General features: G+C 46.6%; 1 protein-coding gene across 1 annotated transcript; it reads left to right on the plus strand.

Moving 5' to 3' along the window:
• The first annotated feature begins 2,260 nt into the window (after positions 1 to 2,260).
• Positions 2,261 to 10,474, plus strand: GFI1 (growth factor independent 1 transcriptional repressor). Its single transcript, XM_040232315.1, has 6 exons — positions 2,261 to 2,468; positions 2,790 to 2,972; positions 4,806 to 5,287; positions 5,409 to 5,546; positions 6,577 to 6,742; positions 9,102 to 10,474. The coding sequence occupies exons 1-6, from the start codon at positions 2,354 to 2,356 to the stop codon at positions 9,278 to 9,280; spliced, it is 1,263 nt and encodes a 420-aa protein (XP_040088249.1). The 5' UTR covers positions 2,261 to 2,353; the 3' UTR covers positions 9,281 to 10,474.
• The last annotated feature ends 8,854 nt before the right edge of the window (positions 10,475 to 19,328 follow it).

A 19,328-nucleotide genomic window follows, 5' to 3' on the forward strand; every position in this document is an offset into this window, starting at 1 on the left:
CTTGGTCCCCGCGCGACCCATACGGAGGGGCTGGGGACCTGGCTCACAGGACGCACGCCAGGCAGTTTGGTGGTGGTTCTGCGAGGGAGCGGGATCCACAGGAAAGGAAACATCTGGTGGGGAGACGGCGGCAGCTGAGCTCTCCAGCTCCCGCCATCCCAGGCCCTGGCTGCGAAGAGTCTCGGCCGGCCCGCGTGCGCCGAGGGGACCGCCCCACCCCTCGGCCGCCAGCTGCTGCGAGAGGTCGCCTTCCCACGCGATCAGCCCTTGGTCCTACTACCGCTCTACCCACTCCACCCTCCCGGGAACGGACGGAGCCTGCCAGGCTGAAAGAGAGGCGCGCGGCTGTGGCCCGAGTCGGAGGTTGCTTGCGTGCCTGCTTGAGCCCGCGCTGTTCCAGCCAGTCCAGACTCGGCGGCAGTGGGGGCAGCTCACCCCTGCATCCCCGCCCCACCCCCGACCCGCTCCGCCCCGAGCCGCAGCAGGACCCCTCGGGACATTTTCACCCTCGTTTTCCTTTTCCTCAGAGTTTCATAGCTGTTTAAGAAATTAAGTTTTGGTTTGTGGTGTCTTAAGTAGACAGCCGACGGAGCGGCTCATGCCGGGGCTCAGAGATAACTGAACTGACAGTCGTTCGCCCTAGGGCAGCCGAGCACCCTGAAGCCTCCTGAAGCCCCGATCCTAGGGGCTGGCCCGGACACGGGAGGGCGGCATCCTCACCCCTAGGGGCCTTCTGGCGTTTAGGACACGGGAAACATCCCTTGGGACTCAGCTACACGTCCTAGCGGTCTTTTTTTCTCAAGCCTGTCCTGTTCTTCCTCGGGAAGGGGACATGGTGGGGGCGTGGAGCGAGAACCCGTCTTGACTCCGGAGCGCCCACCGGCTGACTTTAGACCCTGTCCTGCGTCTTGCCCTGGGAGCCGCATGACTCCTAGGCTGGCAGAATAAACCGGGCAAAGCCCAAGGATGACCCCTGTCCCGGCCCGGGATCCCCAGCGCCCTTGTGTCTCGACTAACCAAGACAACCGAGAGCTGCCGTGGCCGAAGAGCCTGCAGCTCGCTCGTGAACCCGGCCCCCATCGCCTTCACCCAGAGAGAAAGGCACGTTCGTTTTCCCCGGACCTCCTAGCCCCGCCCCCGGAGCGAGCCCGGGGCAAGAACCATAGGCGCTGCCCCGCCTCCCCGCCGGGCTCAGGTTTCGACCCCGGGATTAGGTGAACTGATTGTGGGGGTTAATGAGAGCGGAGTAACGGGCACTAACTCCCTCCCAGGCCCGCGAGCCCGGACCCCGGCTCTCCTGCTGCTGCCAGAGCAGCCTGCGCTCTCTCCTCGTGCTCTAAAAGGTGGGTTCTCTGCGGACTCCCGGACACCGTGCGTTTCCCAGCCGTCGCGCACGAATCCGGCTGGACTTTCCCTAGGGCGAGGTTTCTGGTGAGCCCAATGGAAAGTGCTTTTCCGAGACTTTGTTAGATCTCCATGGTCCAGTGTGTCTTGCTCGGATACCTGATTCTTTTCTGCTCATCCGCATCGCAACTTTTCCCCTGCGTGGGGGCGCGAGTCAGGGGCGTTCAAGATCACCGGGAAGCGAGTTTTCCCCGGGACTTTGCTTGGTCCTCTGCCACCTGCTTCCTTACCTTTCTGCCTTCTTTCTCCGGCCTTTGCTTCTCCCTAGTCCTTCTGCTGCAGTTCCCCCGACCCCGCCTCTCAGCCAGCCGGAGCCCTCTCTCCCCAGACCCCTTTTCACTACAGTCTGTGAGCCTGCTTTTGGAGGCTTGGGCTCTTTTGCTCCAAGCGGGTTCGCAACCGTCTACACATTCCCCTCCCCGCCCCACTAAATTGATTGGCTCGTCTACTCCTTTCTCCCCAGACAGAAAGCAGATCCATATAGGCAGTGTGTGGTCGAGTTGGGGTAACTGGCCCGCTGGGGACTTCAGCTCTCCAAGAGTTTGATACCACAATGAGTTTTGCTAGGGAAGGGGAGGGGCCGAGGGGCGTGGGCAGGGCAGAAGGAAGAGGCCTGAGTCGGAGCCTGGAGACGGGTTGAGCTACGGTGGCAGCAGCGGCGGGCTCGCGCCACCTGTCCGAGTGTCACCTGGTGAGCGCGGCGCAGCGGGGCCAAGCCCCTCCTCCCAGGGGCCTTCCTCCCTCCTCCCTCCCTCCTCCCTCCTCCCTGCCCGAACGCTCTCTCTGCTCCGCTGCCCAGTCCCGGGGCCCCGGAGCGTGCTGACCCGCGCGTTTCCACCCTGTTCTCTCGCAGGTCTCCGCCTGGCTGGGGCTGACGAACTCGGGTAAAGGTGGGCTGACGGCGGCTCCAGCGACCCTTGGAGAGGAGCGGGGAGCGCGCCCGACCACCATGCCGCGTTCGTTCCTGGTTAAGAGCAAAAAAGCTCACAGTTACCACCAGCCGCGCTCCCCGGGACCTGACTATTCCCTCCGCCTGGAGAATGTACTGGCGCCAGGCGGAGCAGGTGAGGGGAGGGCGCGGGCCGGGAGGGACGGCTCCCGGGGCCGTAGACTCTGCTTCCCGCCACGCCATCTCCCAGGAACCGCGGGAAGGGTTCTGAAACCCATTTGCTACCTTTTTCTGTTACCCACCGTTTGGGTTCCTTTCGGGCTCGTCGCCTAGGTTGCCAAGGCCTCCCTGCTCTCGCCCTTGGATCCGGGAGGGTTCAGGCCAGGTCTGGGGAGAGCTGAGAGAGCCCAGGTGCCACCATCTGGGGGGACGCACTTCAGAACCATCGGGCCCAACCAGACCCAACCTGAGACCCTATCCGGCCTCCTCTCCGCAGACGGCACCTCGAGCACAGGCGGGGCGAAGGCGGAGCTCCGGGGCCGTGTGTCCCCCGAGTCTCAGCTGACCGAAGCCCCCGACAGAGTCTCCGCGTCCCCTGGCAGCTGTGAGGGCAGCGTGTGCGATCGGAGCTCGGAGTTTGAAGACTTTTGGAGGCCTCCGTCGCCTTCTGTGTCTCCAGGTAGGGGCCTGTTGGGGGCTCCGGGGCCCGGGGACGGAGGCGGGGGCAGGGACCCCGCGCTGAGCAATGAACCCGCGCGGCTTTGGGCACAGAAGTGCCAAATCGGTGGCGGAGAATCTTTTCGAGAGGAGGGATTTGTTTTTGGTTCCCGAGGGGAGGCACTGGCTTCTCTAGGCCAGCGTCAGCCTGCTCGCGGGGGTCGGCTGCTTGGATCCCAGGCGGCGGAACCTGGGCTGTTCATCCCTAACATTCATTGGCACGGAGCCGATGGGCGAAAGAAAATAAATGAGTCGTTTCTTTGGGCAGCAATGTTGACGTTTCGTTATCTGACCAGAGATGATCCTGAGCCAGGATTCCAGAATACAGACCCGTCCCCGAGTCTCACACAGAGACCTGGGCAGTCAGTGAAAAAAGTGTCGTTGCCTTTAAAAATTAAGCTCGTTTCCGCGGCGTTGGGCCTGGCAGAGATGGGGCCCCAAGCCAGACAAAAATCTCGGTCCCTCGCTAGGTCTTCGCAGGCGCAGATTGGGGGCCTATTTTATTTTTCGTTCTGCCGGGTTGGCCTGGCGTTGGGGACCAGTGCTTGTTGGTTTCATTTCCAGCCGGCAATCGAGTTTCGCGCAAACTGAGTGACTTGCACGTTGGGTGGGGGCGAGTCTCCGGTTCCGGTGGAGGGGCATGGAGAGCGCAATACTGGGATTCTGCTAAGGACCGGTTATTTCCAGATTTCATTTACCAGTTTTAAAAGATACCCCCAACCCCATCCCACACTCAGTGTGTGGACCTGGCTAAGCGAGGGCGTCTGGGAACAGGCCACCGGAGGGTCCTTCTTGGCTGTGCTGGACACCGCCCCGCAAGGACTGGGCGCCGCCGGAATCTCCGACGGAAACTCGAAGTGAGAAGCCACTTCTCACTGAAGTGGGTGGCCTGAGCTGGATCTGTTCACAGAAGTGCAGTGTCTGTGAACAGATCTGTAAATCCGTGTGCACTTAGGGGAAAGTGTATATTGGTAGCTGATTTTAGCAAAATTCGCAGGGGTGGGGCTGCAGAAGGCCGCTAATTCGGAAAGTTGTTCGTCTTGCAGGTGGTGGCTAAACCTTCAATTCTAAATTATTCTCTAAGAAATTCGTGTTTTCTTTTTTGCCCCCTGTCAAACTATGATACGAATGGGAACGGGGAGTATTTTGGCAAACAAATCAAGCCCCAGACCCCCTTCCCGCTGCCTCTTCGCTACCTGCCAACACTGGATATTTAATAACGTTGAAAAGTGTTTACATCTTCCCGGTTTGTTTCCCCCCCGCCCCCAGACACAAATGTCTCGGATAGGTCGGGCCATATTTTATAGGTCCTCGTCTCCCTCCCTCCTTATAGATCCCAGGAAAGAAAAAGGACGGAGTGGGAACACGTAGGGGCCGGGAGAGCGCCGGCGCTGGGCCCTCTGCCCGCAGGCTCGTCCAGGTCCGGAACAGTGGCCGCTTTCTCCTCCGGCACAGCTCGGCTCTGCTCCGAACGTTTGTAAAGCATGGCGCGCCCTTCTCTACGCGGCCGCCAGATGTGCCGGTCCAGTCTAAAAAGACCCTTTTAACGTCGTGCGCTTCGGCTGACCTGGCACAGAAAGTCCTCACCCGATGTCATTTTAAGTTTCTGTGTGCTGTCTTGCCGCCTCCAGTGGTTCTCGGAGGCCCCAGGGACCTGGCCAGGGTTTGAGCCTAGAGGCGTCCCTGGCACCCAGCGCAAGGCCCGGCGCCCCGGTGCCCCAGGGATGGGTGCCTGGCTGTTCCATAGACATACCGACAGGTTGACCTGACCGGACACCCTCTTGTGCCTCCACAGCCTCGGAGAAGTCGGTGTGCCCGTCGCTGGACGAAGCTCAGCCCTTCCCCCTGCCCTTCAAGCCGTACTCGTGGAGCGGCCTGGCGGGTTCCGATCTGCGGCACCTGGTGCAGAGCTACCGGCCGTGCGCGGCCCTGGAGCGCGGCTCCGGCCTGGGCCTCTTCTGCGAGCGCGCCCCGGAGCCAGGCCATCCCGCGGCCCTGTACGGCCCGGAGCGAGCTGCGGGCGGCGCGGGGGCCGGGGCGCCCGGGGGAGGCAGCGCAGGAGGTGGAAATGCCGGCGGCGCGGGCCTGGGGCTCTTCGGCGACTTCGGGCCCGCGGCGGCAGGACTGTACGAGCGGCCAGCCACCGGCGGACTGTACCCGGAGCGCGGCCACGGGCTGCACGGCGACAAAGGCACAGGCGTCAAGGTGGAGTCGGAGCTGCTGTGCACCCGCCTGCTGCTGGGCGGCGGCTCCTACAGGTGCATCAAGTGCGGCAAGGTGAGGCTCCCACGCGCCTGGCTTGCCCGGCCCCGCGCCCGCGCCCCCGGCCCGCGCCCAGCCGGCGTCCGCGCCCCTCGGCCCCTCTCAGCGGCCCTCTCCCCGGCCCCACCCGCCTCAGGTGTTCTCCACACCGCACGGGCTCGAGGTGCACGTGCGCAGGTCCCACAGCGGCACAAGACCCTTTGCGTGCGAGATTTGCGGCAAGACCTTCGGGCACGCGGTGAGCCTGGAGCAGCACAAAGCCGTGCACTCGCAGGTAAGCGCGGGGCAAACGGCCGCGCGCCGCCCTGCTCAGGTTTTCGCGTTCGGGGATCTCCTGCTTCTCTGTGCGACACCGGATGCTCTCCGCCTGGCAGCTTTCGCCGTGGACTTACCCCGACTGCCCCCAGTCCCCTCTGCCACGTCCCCTGGCTCAGACGTAGGCGTGGAGAGAGAGGTCCGGGGTTGCCGGCCTCGAGGCAGCCCTGGAATTCGGTATCACTTTGTTTGTGAGACTCAGGAAAGTGATCTTGATCATTACTTTGGGTCTGAGAAAGGCTTATATGCACTCTTGCAGGTGATATGTCAGATTTGTTAGCTCTGTTTCTTGGCCTCTTTTTTTTCACCAAATGGCTGATACTTAACCTGCCTTGACCTCTCCGGGTTGAAAAGGAGGAATCTCAGCTCATTTAGAGCATCCAGTATTTGTCCCGCTATTCTTTCATTTATTCGTTTGTAAATATTTGTTGCTCAACTTCCAGGTGCTAGGTCCTTGAGAATCCAATAACTCACCAGCTTCCTGACAAGATACCCTAACAGAGATTATGCTTTAGCTGAGAGGGTAGATAACCAAATAAGTGCACTAGTGTATGACAGCAGAATGCTTATTTACAAACTCATTTGCTCAAAAGTATTCTATCTCCTCAACACCCACACTGGGTGGGGATGGGATAGGGGAGGAGCATCTCAAGAGATTGAGGTCTAAGCCTCCTGTTGAGGAGGGTGGAGAAGTGTTTGTAAATGGGTGTCAAAAAAGCAGGGTGGGGATACGGTTTTTTGCCAAGGGGTGTGGAAGGTTGTGGCTGAAAAGTGTTTGGGTCGAAAAAATGTTAAAGGGGTAGAGGATAAGAGCAGGAAGGGTGGAGGCTGGAAATAAACTGGGAGCAGAGAGGATAATGGAGCACCCTATGTGGATGGAGAGTCTGAAGGAGGGGACAGTCCTGGTTTGGGGGATTTCAGGGTCAGCTGGTGGTGAGAACGGCAGCCTAGACAATTGCAATAGGAATGCCACGTCTTTCTCTCTGCAGGAACGGAGCTTTGACTGTAAGATCTGTGGCAAGAGCTTCAAGAGGTCATCCACGCTGTCCACACATCTGCTCATCCACTCAGACACCCGGCCCTACCCTTGTCAGTACTGCGGCAAGAGGTTCCATCAGAAGTCAGACATGAAGAAACACACCTTCATCCACACTGGTGAGTGAAGGTATTTGGCTTGTAGGAAACACCTGGTGCGGGGTGGGACATGGGGGGAGGGTGGTGGAGGTCCAAGTGTTTCTCCCTGAGGCCAAGGTAATTCACCTCCTCTGTGATATTCTTGCAGAGAGTGGTGGTGGGTGGGACCTCCCAGAAGGAGTTAATCACTGCAGAGTGTTAAAGAAAACTGAGGAGGCAGATTCTCTCAGATTCATTTACATACATGGTTCTCCACAGAGCCTTTGATTTGGGGTTATATCTGAAGAACCATTCAGCAGGTCAACTGCAAGTTTCCTATCCTTGCAAAGAATATTTTCCTCTATGTTAGCAGCTGCTCCAACTTCTTTCTGCTCTAGGTGAAATATGAAGTTCTGGGTCCTTTCAGAGCATTGCTCTAAATGTTTACCTAGAGATTGAGATTTTCTCTAGGGCTACCACCCAGCCTTTTTTGGGGGGATGGGTCTTATGTGCAACCTCTTGGCTGCATTTTTAGGAGTCTGACAGCTTATTCTGATTGAGCAAGGGAAAAAATGGTAAATATTACTAGGCTTTTTCAGCTAAGCACTTTTAAAATGGAGTATCTCATTTTATGCTCACAACAACTCAGGGAGGTGAAGACTATTCCTTATCCTCATTTTGGAGAAGAACAAGCATAAAGTGAAGCACAGAAGGGTTAGGTACTTTCTCAGTCATATTGGTAGCAAGTGGTAGATCCAGGACTTAAATTCAGATGTCTGCTCTCAAGTGTCTATGCTCTCTACCACTGTTTATTATACTCTATTTTCAAAGTCAAAAGGATTGGTGGATTATAGAACTCCTCTATTCACTTATTGCCCTTTTAAAAATATAAGCAAGTTTGTCATAATAATGACTCTTATTATAATGTTTCATAACATACCAAATGCTTTTAAATCTATCTCTTCATTTGATTCTTACTTCTGTCCCATAAAGCAGAAGGAGCTGCTCTTACTGTCATGAAACTCAGAGAGATGGAATGATTTACCAAAGTTCATACTGGAAGTAAATCATCAGGCTGTGGAATGCTCTGGCTTCCAGTCCTGGATTCTAAATTTTTGGTTTTGTGTAGGTGGCAGTTTTAATGCCAGGAGCACTCTCTTTAATAATCAACAAGATATTTACATGAGAGCCAGAATTTTATTTCAGAATATGAATACTGACTTAATTTGCAGTGTGTTCCAAACAATCACCATTGATGTTTTTAAACATGCTTGGGTAGTGTAGATGCACCCATCAGAAAACCCAGAAAAAATATCCTACTTTAATCATGTTCTCTTGCCTAAAATTTCCATGCAACTCACTCCTTTTGAGTAAGGGTATTCAAGACGCTTACCAAAATGCAACTAGGATCTTGACTGAGTGAAACATTAAGGCTGTATCAAACATTTACATTATAGTTAGAATTTGTTTCTCAGATTTGTTTGACCCTAAAGGGATAGATAAGTTTTGATGAGTGGTTCCTTATCAAGGAAATCTGAAGCACAAAGATAGAAAGGGGTATAGCAAGAGGAACAGAGAGTTCCTCAAAAACAAGCTTCATCTATTTTGCATTTTTTCCAAGGCCAAACCTGACAATAATGCCGTGCTGAGGCTATTTGAAAACATCATACTGCTTTTCCAAATGTTAAACTGCACATGGGCTAGAGGGGGAAAGGAACACTTTTCTATCTGTTATTAATCTATGGTGAAGGAGCTGTTGGTATATAAAGAATCCTGTGATTAACCTCATAAAAAAAGTAAAATCAAGAGAGAAAAGGATCAGCTGCCTTAAGAAATACTTTGTGACCCAGATGTGGATTTTTTTAAAATAAGACTTCAAAAAATAACCATCCTTCAGATACATTCTGTTGTCCTCCAAGGGCAAGAAAGAAGGCAGCCTCTCTGGTCCACACAGACCAACACCGATTTGGAAATTCAGATTTGAAAACTTCCTCTCCATTAGAGCAGAGTCACATGGTTTGAAAGACAGCGCCCCACCCCCCTACCGCCCTTGTGCTGAACATCTGCTGTGGGGAGCTTTCTACTTCTGAAGTCGGGGGTGTCCTCCCAGGGTGGATTCAGCTGCAATTCTGGGGAGGGCACGTGGCCTGTGCACTGTTTCCGTTTAGCAGGAAACGGTTTGGGGCCTCCAGCTGGGAACCCCCATGCATAAAGTCTCCCTTCCACCTGGTGCACCTATGGCTTCCTCGGCCTTGCATTGCCACACTCATCACCCTCCAGACTGCTCAAAGGCCTTAGACTGTGGTGTAGCCAGCTGCTGCCAAGATCCTGTGGGACACTGTGGGTCCCCGCTAGCTTTATCATGGACTCACGCTTGCCCCTCTCCCTTCCATCCCTGTAGGCGAGAAGCCCCACAAGTGCCAGGTGTGTGGCAAAGCATTCAGCCAGAGCTCCAACCTCATCACCCACAGCCGCAAGCACACAGGTTTCAAGCCCTTCGGGTGCGACCTGTGTGGAAAAGGCTTCCAGAGGAAGGTGGACCTCAGGCGGCACCGGGAGACGCAGCATGGGCTCAAGTGAGCCGCGCGCCTCATCCCCATGTGCAGTCATACAACACTACGGAGGGCAGCCTCCCCACTTCACACCAGCCACTTCTGCAGATCTCTCTGGGATGATACCTTTTCCCTTTCCTCCCTGGAACTGCCAGAGGAGATAAGTTACCTTTTCAAAGTTCAGCGTAGAGGGGGAACTGAATGACTCCCTGGGCAGAGGACTCACCAAATAGGCTCCTCTACACCTGAAGACTCCAAGTGGAGAAGAAATCAGCTAAAATCTTCGGCCTGATAGTCCTTCCCATACCCAGACCTGTTCCACAGATAGAAAGTCCCTTGGGTTTCTTCCCTTCTCTTCCTTTCAGACCCCAGATACTTGTGTGGAAGAGGAGGAATCATCTCTTACAAGATAGATACATATTAATGTTTTTATCTGGAGTGAAGAATGAGTGTTATTATTTTCCTTCTGGGGAGTTTGTTGACCCCTTTTTGTTGGGTGCTGCCTATAAAGCTTGGAGGAATTGTTTCTTGCATTTGAAAATTGGTTCAGAAACTGATTTGGGAAGGGAATTTCATACTTTTGAAATGACAAAAATGCACTGTAGAGCCTGCCCAAAAAGAAGCAGAAGGAAAGAGGGCTTGGTGAGAAGAGATTCAAGGTTCTCCCTCCAGGAGACTTGCGAAGGCTTCTTCAGAAGAGTGGAAGCATGTAGTAATGCCTTTGGGAAAGGCTGTCATCCGTTCACTCAGCAAATATCTATTGAGCACCAGTTACCATGGTATCAGGCACTATGCTGGGTACTGGGGAGCCAGAGAGTAAAGTCTCAGGCTCTGTCCCTGACCCGCATCTCCAAGTAGCTGGGTCTGTTATTCCCCACAAAGGAATTCTGAGAAGATAAAACAGGATCTTGAAACTTTCCTTCAGGTCGTTTGGATTTTATCAAACACAAACGAAAAATAGCTGAATAGATACTTCAAAGATTCATGTGTAAATTAAGTTTTTTTATTGTTAAGCTGATATTTTTAAGATGTCTAAGCTATCAGGCATGTGGGAATGAAGGCTCTGTCTTCAACTCTTTTGAACCCTCCATGTGTACCACAGAGGAAAAAAAAGTGTTTTTACTTTGATGTAAATGTTTTTAGATCTTCTGGAGTGTATTATGTTTGTTAATACATATTTATTAGAGTGATGTTTTAAGTTAATAAAGTATTAAGACTCTTATATATTGCTTTTCATTTAGGCAAGGAATTTGGGAAAGACCTTTGTTTTGGTCTGTATGGGGAGTTGGTACTGAAGGACACTGGAGTTAAATATAAAGCAGATAAGACAACATCCAAAAGAGAGCAAAATCCAATAGCTCTGGTTTTCATGTGGTTTTTTTTTTTTTTTCTTTCATTCTGTGCCTGAGCACCTTCTTTCTTAACAGGAAAGCTAGGGTTACAAAAGTAAGCTTCTACCTTGCCAAGTCCCTGATATCCCACATGTATGTGCTAAGTCACTCAGTTGTGTCTGCATCTTTGCAACTCCATGGATCATAGCCCACCAGGCTCCTCTGTCCATGGGATTTTCCGGCAAGAATACTGGAGTGGGTTGCCATTTCCTTCTCCAGGGGTTCTTCCCTACATGTTTATGGGCTCTTTATTCTGAGAGTTTCAGGATTTTTTTTTTTTTTTTTAAACAGGCTAGAAGGCTCCCTGATGAATAAAGACATTAGGAACTTTAGGTCTAGAGATTGAGTCAGTTGCGACCCTGTCACCAGCATACCAGATGACTTGGACAAATCGTTTGACCTTCCAGATACTGGTTTCGTTCACCATAATAACGAAGATATGATTCTGTCATCACAGTCCAAACCTGACTCCTTCTCTGGAGACTGGAGGGAAAGAAGTAGCTGAGACTGATTAGCTACCTCTCCTAAAACAAGTTATGAATCTGAAGACTGATGAGAGGCAGCAAAATTGGGATCTAGGTTATTTCTGGCTCTGTCCCACCTATGGGAATTTCTGCCATAGATCAGTCCTTGAAAAGAATGAACCAGAATGAGCTTCTGGCCTAAATCCCAACTACCTGTACTCTTTCTAATACGTTGTCAAGGTAGTGCACAGCCCATGGTGACTGTCAGCAGATTGTCCATTTCTGTTCAAGTCAATTTCACCCATATTGGTATGTGCCTGGCACTCTCTAGGTGTTGGGGATTCAGCAGTGAACACAATTGTCCTGTGGAGCTTTGTATATTTGGTCAGTGCTGAATCTTCAACTCCCAGAACAGTGCCTGGTACATAGTAGGAGATCAATCAATATTTGCTGAGGTGGTAAGTGAATAAGCAGAGAAAATAACCCCCTGGTTCATCCTGGCTGCTCTGCTCTCTCCAGCAGAAAGGGAAGATAAATCGCTTGAGGGCCAAAAAGCAAATAGAACACTTAGGACTCTCTCTGGATTAGAGAGTATGGAGGGGGCTTTGACCATGCTTTTCTCTCGTCTCTCCAAATCTCAGTGCTCCGCTATCCTTACTTGGTTTTCAAGACTATCTTTTCATGTCAGTTTACTCTCATTCAAAATTGAAACATGTACACTCTAGGGCAGTTTAAGATAATTTTCCAGAACTGTTAGGTGAACAGCTACAGCATCTAGGAACCTCTTTCTAGTGTCCTGGGAAACAAGGTTCCCAGTGAATAAAGATCACAGAATGACCTTCTCACAGGATTCACTGTGCACACTGGTTGCTAATTTCTAACTTGGTTTGAAAAGTAGAGAAGCTACATTGTGGGGTAAGTAGAACTGATTGAAATCTGGTTAACTGCTCTCCCATTATGACTTTTAGAAATTTGGTCCATTTTTATAACCTATATGCAATAAATGTGGAATTTAATTTTGATGTTAATAGTATGCATTTTTTGGGGGGAAAAACATATCTTGATATCCTCAGTTCAGAATCAAAACAAATTACTGTGTCTGTTACTGTGTGAAATTTGAAGATTGCGAATATCTCTCTTAATGTTATTACTTGACTCCATTAAAAATAGATTGTGAATATTCCATGTCACATTATTCATGAAGCAGGCCCTCTGCCTTTTGTCCGCAGGAGTAACAGTAGAAAGGGTAACAAGAGACACCAGAGCACACCTTTGTTTCTTTCACTAAATTTTTAATAACACCTCCAGCTAGCCAGTTGGTGAAGCTCAGCTCTTGCATAAAAGTGGAAAAGCACAGCTATCTCAGAGAAGACCAACTCTTTCAGTAGCTAATTTGAGTTTGCGTTCATCTACACCAGAGATGATTAAATTACCTATCAGATGTGCTGAGCTATCAGGATTCAGGCCATGTAAAAGGTGAATTTCATCTGATTGATTTGAAACAAATGGAACAATTGAGTTTTCAAAGCCCCACCTTAATTAAAGGCATAGCAAAGTATCACTCTGGGTTCTTAACTGCCATTGCCCTTGAAAACTGGGTGTTGATAGTGATTTTTTTTTTCATTTTAAGTGTCGATAGTGATTTGACCTGTTCATTTTGTCGTGTGCCTGTTTGTTTAACCTGATCATTTAACAGAAAGACATGAATTCAGAGTAAGGCTAAAAATGAGTTGATTGCTTTTTCTGTGCATTTCTAGAGCACTATTTAAATCTCTACTTCTATATTATTTCTGAAGTAAAAATTTCCCAGTTACATATGTAATATATTAATTCAACATTTCATTCACTGAATTTTTTTTAAAAAGGAATATCATCCCAAACTCTTCTCACAAGTTTGTTAATTTTTTAGTGCTCATTTCCAGTCTACCCACATGTGTGTGTATATTTATGTATTTTTTTATCCTGTGATCAGTTTATGTCTACATAGTGCTTTTATTTATTGATTGATAATATGGACACATATTTGCTTAAAATAGAAATATTTTTTCTTTTTTTTCAAAAAATAGAAATATTTTAACAATGAGAATTTTAACATTTTATGGTTAAGTTTTATTGAAATCATTTATTAGGAATTTTATCAGTCATTAAACTATTTTCTGAAGTTTTATTTCAAAGTTATTCACTTTTTAAATAAAATATTTCAATCACATGGGAAATTAAAGAGGCTAATACAATAAACATCAGTGTTCCCATTGTTCTGCCATATTTATTTCAGATTTTATTTTAAAATATTACAGAGTTGGTTCAGTAACTTCTAGAATATGTTTTTACCTAACTCCAGTCCCTTTCCTGTCTCATCAGAGGCATCCACTATACCAGAATTGGTACAATATCATCACCATGAATATTTGTATACCTTTACTTATACAGAGTCCCATGAAGAACATGTGGTACTGTTAGGTATATTTTAACTTATTATAAATGGTGTCATAGTGTATATATCCTGCATCTTGCTTTTTTTCCCCTTAGTACTTTGTTTTTTGAGATTTATCCATGTTGATACATGCAGTTTTGTTCAGTTATTTTAACTGCTGCATATAGGATTCATTGTATGAATACACAATTATTAATTAGGTATTCTCCTGTTGAGACAGTTTTGGTTATTTCCAGTTCTCGCCTATCACAAACAATTCTGATGCAAGCAGCCTTTTACATATGTCCTTGTGAAAGGGATTCTTCAGGTTATGTTCCTGGGAATGGAAATGCTGGATATGTCGGTTCTCCCAATTTACATTCCCATCAATGAGGTGGGGTGAGGTGAAGTCGCTCGGTTGTGTCCTACCAGGCTCCTCCATCCATGGGATTCTCCAGGCAAGAATATTGGAGTGGGTTGCCATTTCCTTCTCCAGGGGATCTTCCCGATCCAGGGATTGAACCCAGTTCCCATCAATAGTATGAGAGAATTCCTGTTGCTCCAGATTTTACTAACACTTGGTATTTTCAGACTTTAAAAATGTTTGCCAATTGGATGGATGTGAAATGTTAATGTAATTTGCGTTTCTTGATTCCTAGTGAGGTTGAGAATCTTTTCGTAGGTTTTTTGGCCTCACAGTTTTCCTTTTCTGTGAAATGCCTGTTAATGTACTTGGTCCTTTTTTTTTTTTTTGATTGGGCTGCTTCTTTTTTATCAATTAATTTTTCTGTGTTCCAGATACTCACTATTTTGTTAAGTTAAATATGTCTCACGTCTCCCAGACTGTGACTTGCATTCATTTTGGTTGAAGAGAGAATTTGTTTGTTTTTGTCTTTGTGTTTATGTTTTTAAATGTATTTGTCTTTTCCTTAATGGCTTATGCTTTTTATGTCTTAATTAAGAAATCCTTCCCTAATTCGTGATTATAAGCTTATCCCCTATATTTTCTTCTAAAAATGTTGAAATGCTTAGTTATAATATTAGCTTCTTAACCCACTTATATGTGTATGATATGAAATAAAATCTAATTTAAACACTTTTTTCCTGCATGGATAACCAATTGCTCCAACATTATTTATTGCAGATTACATCCTTTTCCCTCTGCTTGTAATACCATCATATGTATTGATGTTTTGCCATCATATGTCAAATTTCTTTTTCTATATAGTTTTGCTCTGGGCTCCTTGATCTGTTCCATTGGTCATTTTGTCTATCTCTAAGCCAAAGCCATGGTGTCTCAATTAAACTTGTAATAAACTCTTAGTAGGTAGTAAGGAAGGTTTTCCTTACATCTATTTCATCCTCCTAAGGAATATCTTGGCTACCTTTGGTCCTTTGCTCTTGCTTGTGAAAAACTCAATTGGAATTTTTGTTTATACTGCAGTTACTATTTAATTGGGAAGAACTGAAACCATTTTGATGTTGATGCTTCCCATCCATAAATATAGTATATTGCTTGTTTTTTAAGTTTTCTTTTATGTCTTTCAATAACCCTTTATAATTTGGGGCATAATTTTCTGTCTTTCTTTGGTTCACTGCTTTCATATTTCTTTTTTAAAATTGTACTTTCTAACTGCTGCTGGTGTATTGGAGCAAAATTATTGTTTTTGTATGTTGATCTTGTATTTTGCAATTTTGCTAAACCTTCTTTTTTTAATATTTATTTTGTTTATTTATTTATTTGGCTACCCCAGATTTTGGTTGCGGCCCATGGGGTCTTCCTCGTGCATGGGAACTCTTACTTGTAGCATGTGAGATCATTCCTTGACCAGAATGAGACCTCGGCCTCAGCCCCCTGCATTGGCAGTGTGGAGCCTTAATCACTGGGCCACCAGGAAAGTCCCTAAACCTTCTTTATAGTTTGTTGCAGATTATTTTAGATTTTTAGTATAAGGTAATCATAAAATATGTAAATGATTATAGCTTTGTTTCAGTCTTTCCAATGTACTCTTCTTGACTTCACTGCAATAGCCAATACTATTAAATATATCTTGCCTGGAGAATCCCAGGGACGGTGGAGCCTGGTGGGCTGCCGTCTATGGGGTCGCACAGAGTCGGACACGACTGAAGCGACTTAGCAGCAGCAGCAGCAGCAGGGGCAGAATATTAGGCATCCTTGTCTTATTCCTAATTGCCAGGGAAATGCCTCTAATTTTTCACATTTTAATTTGATTTTGGGGGTAGGTTTGGATAACTTAAAATATCAGATGAAGAATTTCTATTACTGTTTGATAAGAATGTCTGTGAGTATGAGCATTTAATTTTAATGTATGAGTTTTAGGCATCTGTTGAGAAAGGCATGTGTTATTTTGTTTCTAAATCTTATGGTTCTTAGTCTTTAATTTGTCAGTATGACAAAAGAGAATTTATAGGTTTTCCAATGGTAAATTATCCTTGCATTGCTGGGAAAGACAAATCCCAACGTTTTTATTTATTTCTACATCTTAGCTAAAAAGATTTCTTACTTGACAGATGTATTGTTTAGAAGTGCATTTAAATTTCTAATTATGTTTTTGTGTAATTTTTTATGAATTATAATTTAATAACATTTTGATGAGATAACATGACCTGTATGACATTAATTTTCTGATACTATTTGTTGAGATTTATTTTGTAGCCTTATCCATGGTCAATTTTTATAAATAATATATTCTTGAAAAGAATGTATGTTTTCTGCTTACTGATGTTAATATAGTTATACCACCTTCCTTTTGGTTGGTTTTTATATTTATTTACTTCTTAAAAGTCTTTCTGACATGAGTAAAATATAGTTTCCAATCAAAATTTTAATTTCTAATACTGTTTGATTTTTTTTGTGTGTGTATGTATGTTAAAGCACCTAACATTTTGATCACACCCACACACACTTGAGAGGAGAAAGTGCTCAATTACTATGTCCAAAAGACTATGTATAGCTTTACTCTGCCAGTTCATTTTCTGGTGTTCGAGGAAGGATACTAATTTGCAGGATTTCTAAAGCCTGAATTTATTGTAACTGTAGAGGAAAAACAGAAGCAGAAAGTTAGACTTGCTCCTTGGTGCTAGTTATACAAATTTCATTGAGAATATTTTTTATTTTTGGTAAATTAGGAAGCGTAGTTTCAATTCTGTCTTTTAACATGAATTAGACAGTTTCCTAGGCTGGCCTTTTTGAGAAGTAGAACTGATTGACACGCCTCTATAAGGTTTTGCTGCAGTGGCAATTCCTTATTTGTTCTTAGAGTAAGGAAGGCTGACTGGATATTTCTTATCAGCTGACTTTTGAAAGAATCAGGAACCATTCTTTCATTACCTTTCGGTAGACTTATATATATTTCAATTCTTGGACATACCTTCCCAGAGATTTCACGAAAACTTGACTTCCTCTTTCCTTGTACTGAAACTACTATTCATGGGACTCTATAAACAAGAATGACAAGTTCTTAACTCAGCTGAGGGAGTCCCACCACAGTCTCATATTTTTGGATGCCACCTTTCTGATTTATCTTTGTGTGGTCACTGGTTATATCACATGTTTAGGCACTAAAGTGCATATGAAATAAAATGTTTTGAATAAAGAATCAGATGAACTTCAAAATGGTTTAATTCAAAGGTACTCTGATTTTAAGTTCTTCCTGTTTTTCTAACAGTTCATCTAAAATAACAATTTCAGAAGTATATTTCAGGTATGTCCAACTAAGTCCTTTCACTGAGAAAAGAGTTAACATTAGGAAGCTCTGGAAGAGAGATCCAGTTCAGTTCAGTTCAGTCACTCAGTCGTGTCCAACTCTTTGCGACCCCATGAATTGCAGCATGCCAGGCCTCCCTGTCCATCACCAACTCCCGGAGTTCACTCCAACTCACGTCCATCGAGTCAGTGATGCCATCCAGCCATCTCATCCTCTGTCGGCCCCTTCTCCTCCTGCCCCCAATCCCTCCCAGCATCAGAGTCTTTTCCAATGAGTCAACTCTTTGCATGAGGTGGCCAAAGTACTGGAGTTTCAGCTTTAGCATCAGTCCTTCCAAAGAACACCCAGGACTGATCTCCTTTAGAATGGACTGGTTGGATCTCCTTGCAGTCCAAGGGACTCTCAAGAGTCTTCTACAACACCACAATTCAAAAGCATCAATTCTTCAGTGCTCAGCTTTCTTCACAGTCCAACTTTCACATCCATACATGACCACTGGAAAAACCATAGCCTTGACTAGACAGACCTTTGTTGGCAAAGTAATGTCTCTGCTTTTGAATATGCTATCTAGGTTAGTCATAACTTTCCTTCCAAGGAGTAAGCGTCTTTTAATTTCATGGCTGCAATCACCATCTGCAGTGATTTTGGAGCCCCCCAAAATAAAGTCTGCCACTGTTTCCGCTGTTTCCCCATCTATTTCCCATAAAGTGGTGGGACCAGATGCCATGATCTTCATTTTCTGAATGTTGAGCTTTAAGCCAACTGTTTCACTCTCCTCTTTCACTTTCATCAAGAGGCTTTTTAGTTCCTTTTCACTTTCTGCCATAAGGGTGGTGTCATCTGCATATCTGAGGTTATTGATATTTCTCCCGGCAATCTTGATTCCAGCTTATGCTTCTTCCAGCCCAGCATTTCTCATGAGGTATTCTGCATAGAAGTTAAATAAGCAGGGTGACAATATACAGCCTGGACGTACTCCTTTCCCTATTTGGAACCAGTCTGTTGTTCCCTGTCCAGTTCTAACTGTTGCTTCCTGACCTGCATAAAGGTTTCTCAAGAGGCAGGTCAGGTGGTCTGGTATGCCCATCTCTTTCAGAATTTTCCACAGTTTATTGTGATCCACACAGTCAAAGGCTTTGGCATAGTCAATAAAGAAGAAATAGATGTTTTCCTGGAACTCTCTTGCTTTTTCAATGATCCATCGGATGTTGGCAATTTGATCTCTGGTTCCTCTGCCTTTTCTAAAACCAGCTTGAACATCTGGAAGTTCGCGATTCATGTATTGCTGAAGCCTGACTTGGAGAATTTTGAGCATTACTTTACTAGCGTGTGAGATGAGTGCAATTGTGCAATTGTTTGAGCATTCTTTGGCATTGCCTTTCTTTGGGATTGGAATGAAAACTGACCTTTTCCAGTCCTGGGGCCACTGCTGAGTTTTCCAAATTTGCTGGCATATTGAGTGCAGCACTTTCACAGCATCATCTTTCAGGATTTAAAATAGTTCAACTGGAATTCCATCACCTCCACTAGCTTTGTTCATAGTGATGCTTTCTAAGGCCCACTTGACTTCACTTTCCAGGGTGTCTGGCTCTAGGTGAGTGATCACACCATCATGATTATCTTGGTCATGATGATCTTTTTTGTACAGTTCTTCTGTCTATTCTTTTACTCTAGTTTACTCCATTTAACCAGTTGCCCAAGGATGGAAGCTTTGTGATTAGCCATTACTTCTGATAATCTGTCTCCATCAGGTGATCTGTCTCGCCACCTGTAGCTCAGAGAAAGTGAAAGTGAAAGTCACACAGTCATGTCTGACTCTTTGGGGCCCCATGTACCATACAGTCCATGGAATTCTCTGGGCCAGAATACTGGAGTGGGTAGCCGTTCTGTTCTCCAACCCAGGGATCGAACCCAGGTCTCCCACATTGCAGGCAGAGTCTTTATCAGCTGAGCCACCAGGGAAGCCCGTAGCTCAGAAAAAATAGGAATAAACAATTCTAGTCAGTAGATGGCCATAAGTTTGTATTAATGGACTGTGGTTTTATGTTGGTACCATGTATAGATTATTACATTAAAAAAT

Source organism: Oryx dammah, unplaced genomic scaffold, assembly GCF_014754425.2.
Source record: "Oryx dammah isolate SB20612 unplaced genomic scaffold, SCBI_Odam_1.1 HiC_scaffold_28, whole genome shotgun sequence".
In the NCBI taxonomy this organism is placed as follows: domain Eukaryota; kingdom Metazoa; phylum Chordata; class Mammalia; order Artiodactyla; family Bovidae; genus Oryx; species Oryx dammah.

What these genes read in the sequence shown, in the direction of transcription:
- GFI1 (XM_040232315.1), top strand. Translation starts at nt 2,354, where the DNA reads ATGCCGCGTTCGTTCCTGGTTAAGAGCAAAAAAGCTCACAGTTACCAC. An exon ending in GTCGCCTTCTGTGTCTCCAG is followed by an intron (nt 2,973 to 4,805) that starts GTAGGGGCCTGT and finishes GTGCCTCCACAG; the next exon opens with CCTCGGAGAAGTCGGTGTGC. An exon ending in ACACACCTTCATCCACACTG is followed by an intron (nt 6,743 to 9,101) that starts GTGAGTGAAGGT and finishes CCATCCCTGTAG; the next exon opens with GCGAGAAGCCCCACAAGTGC.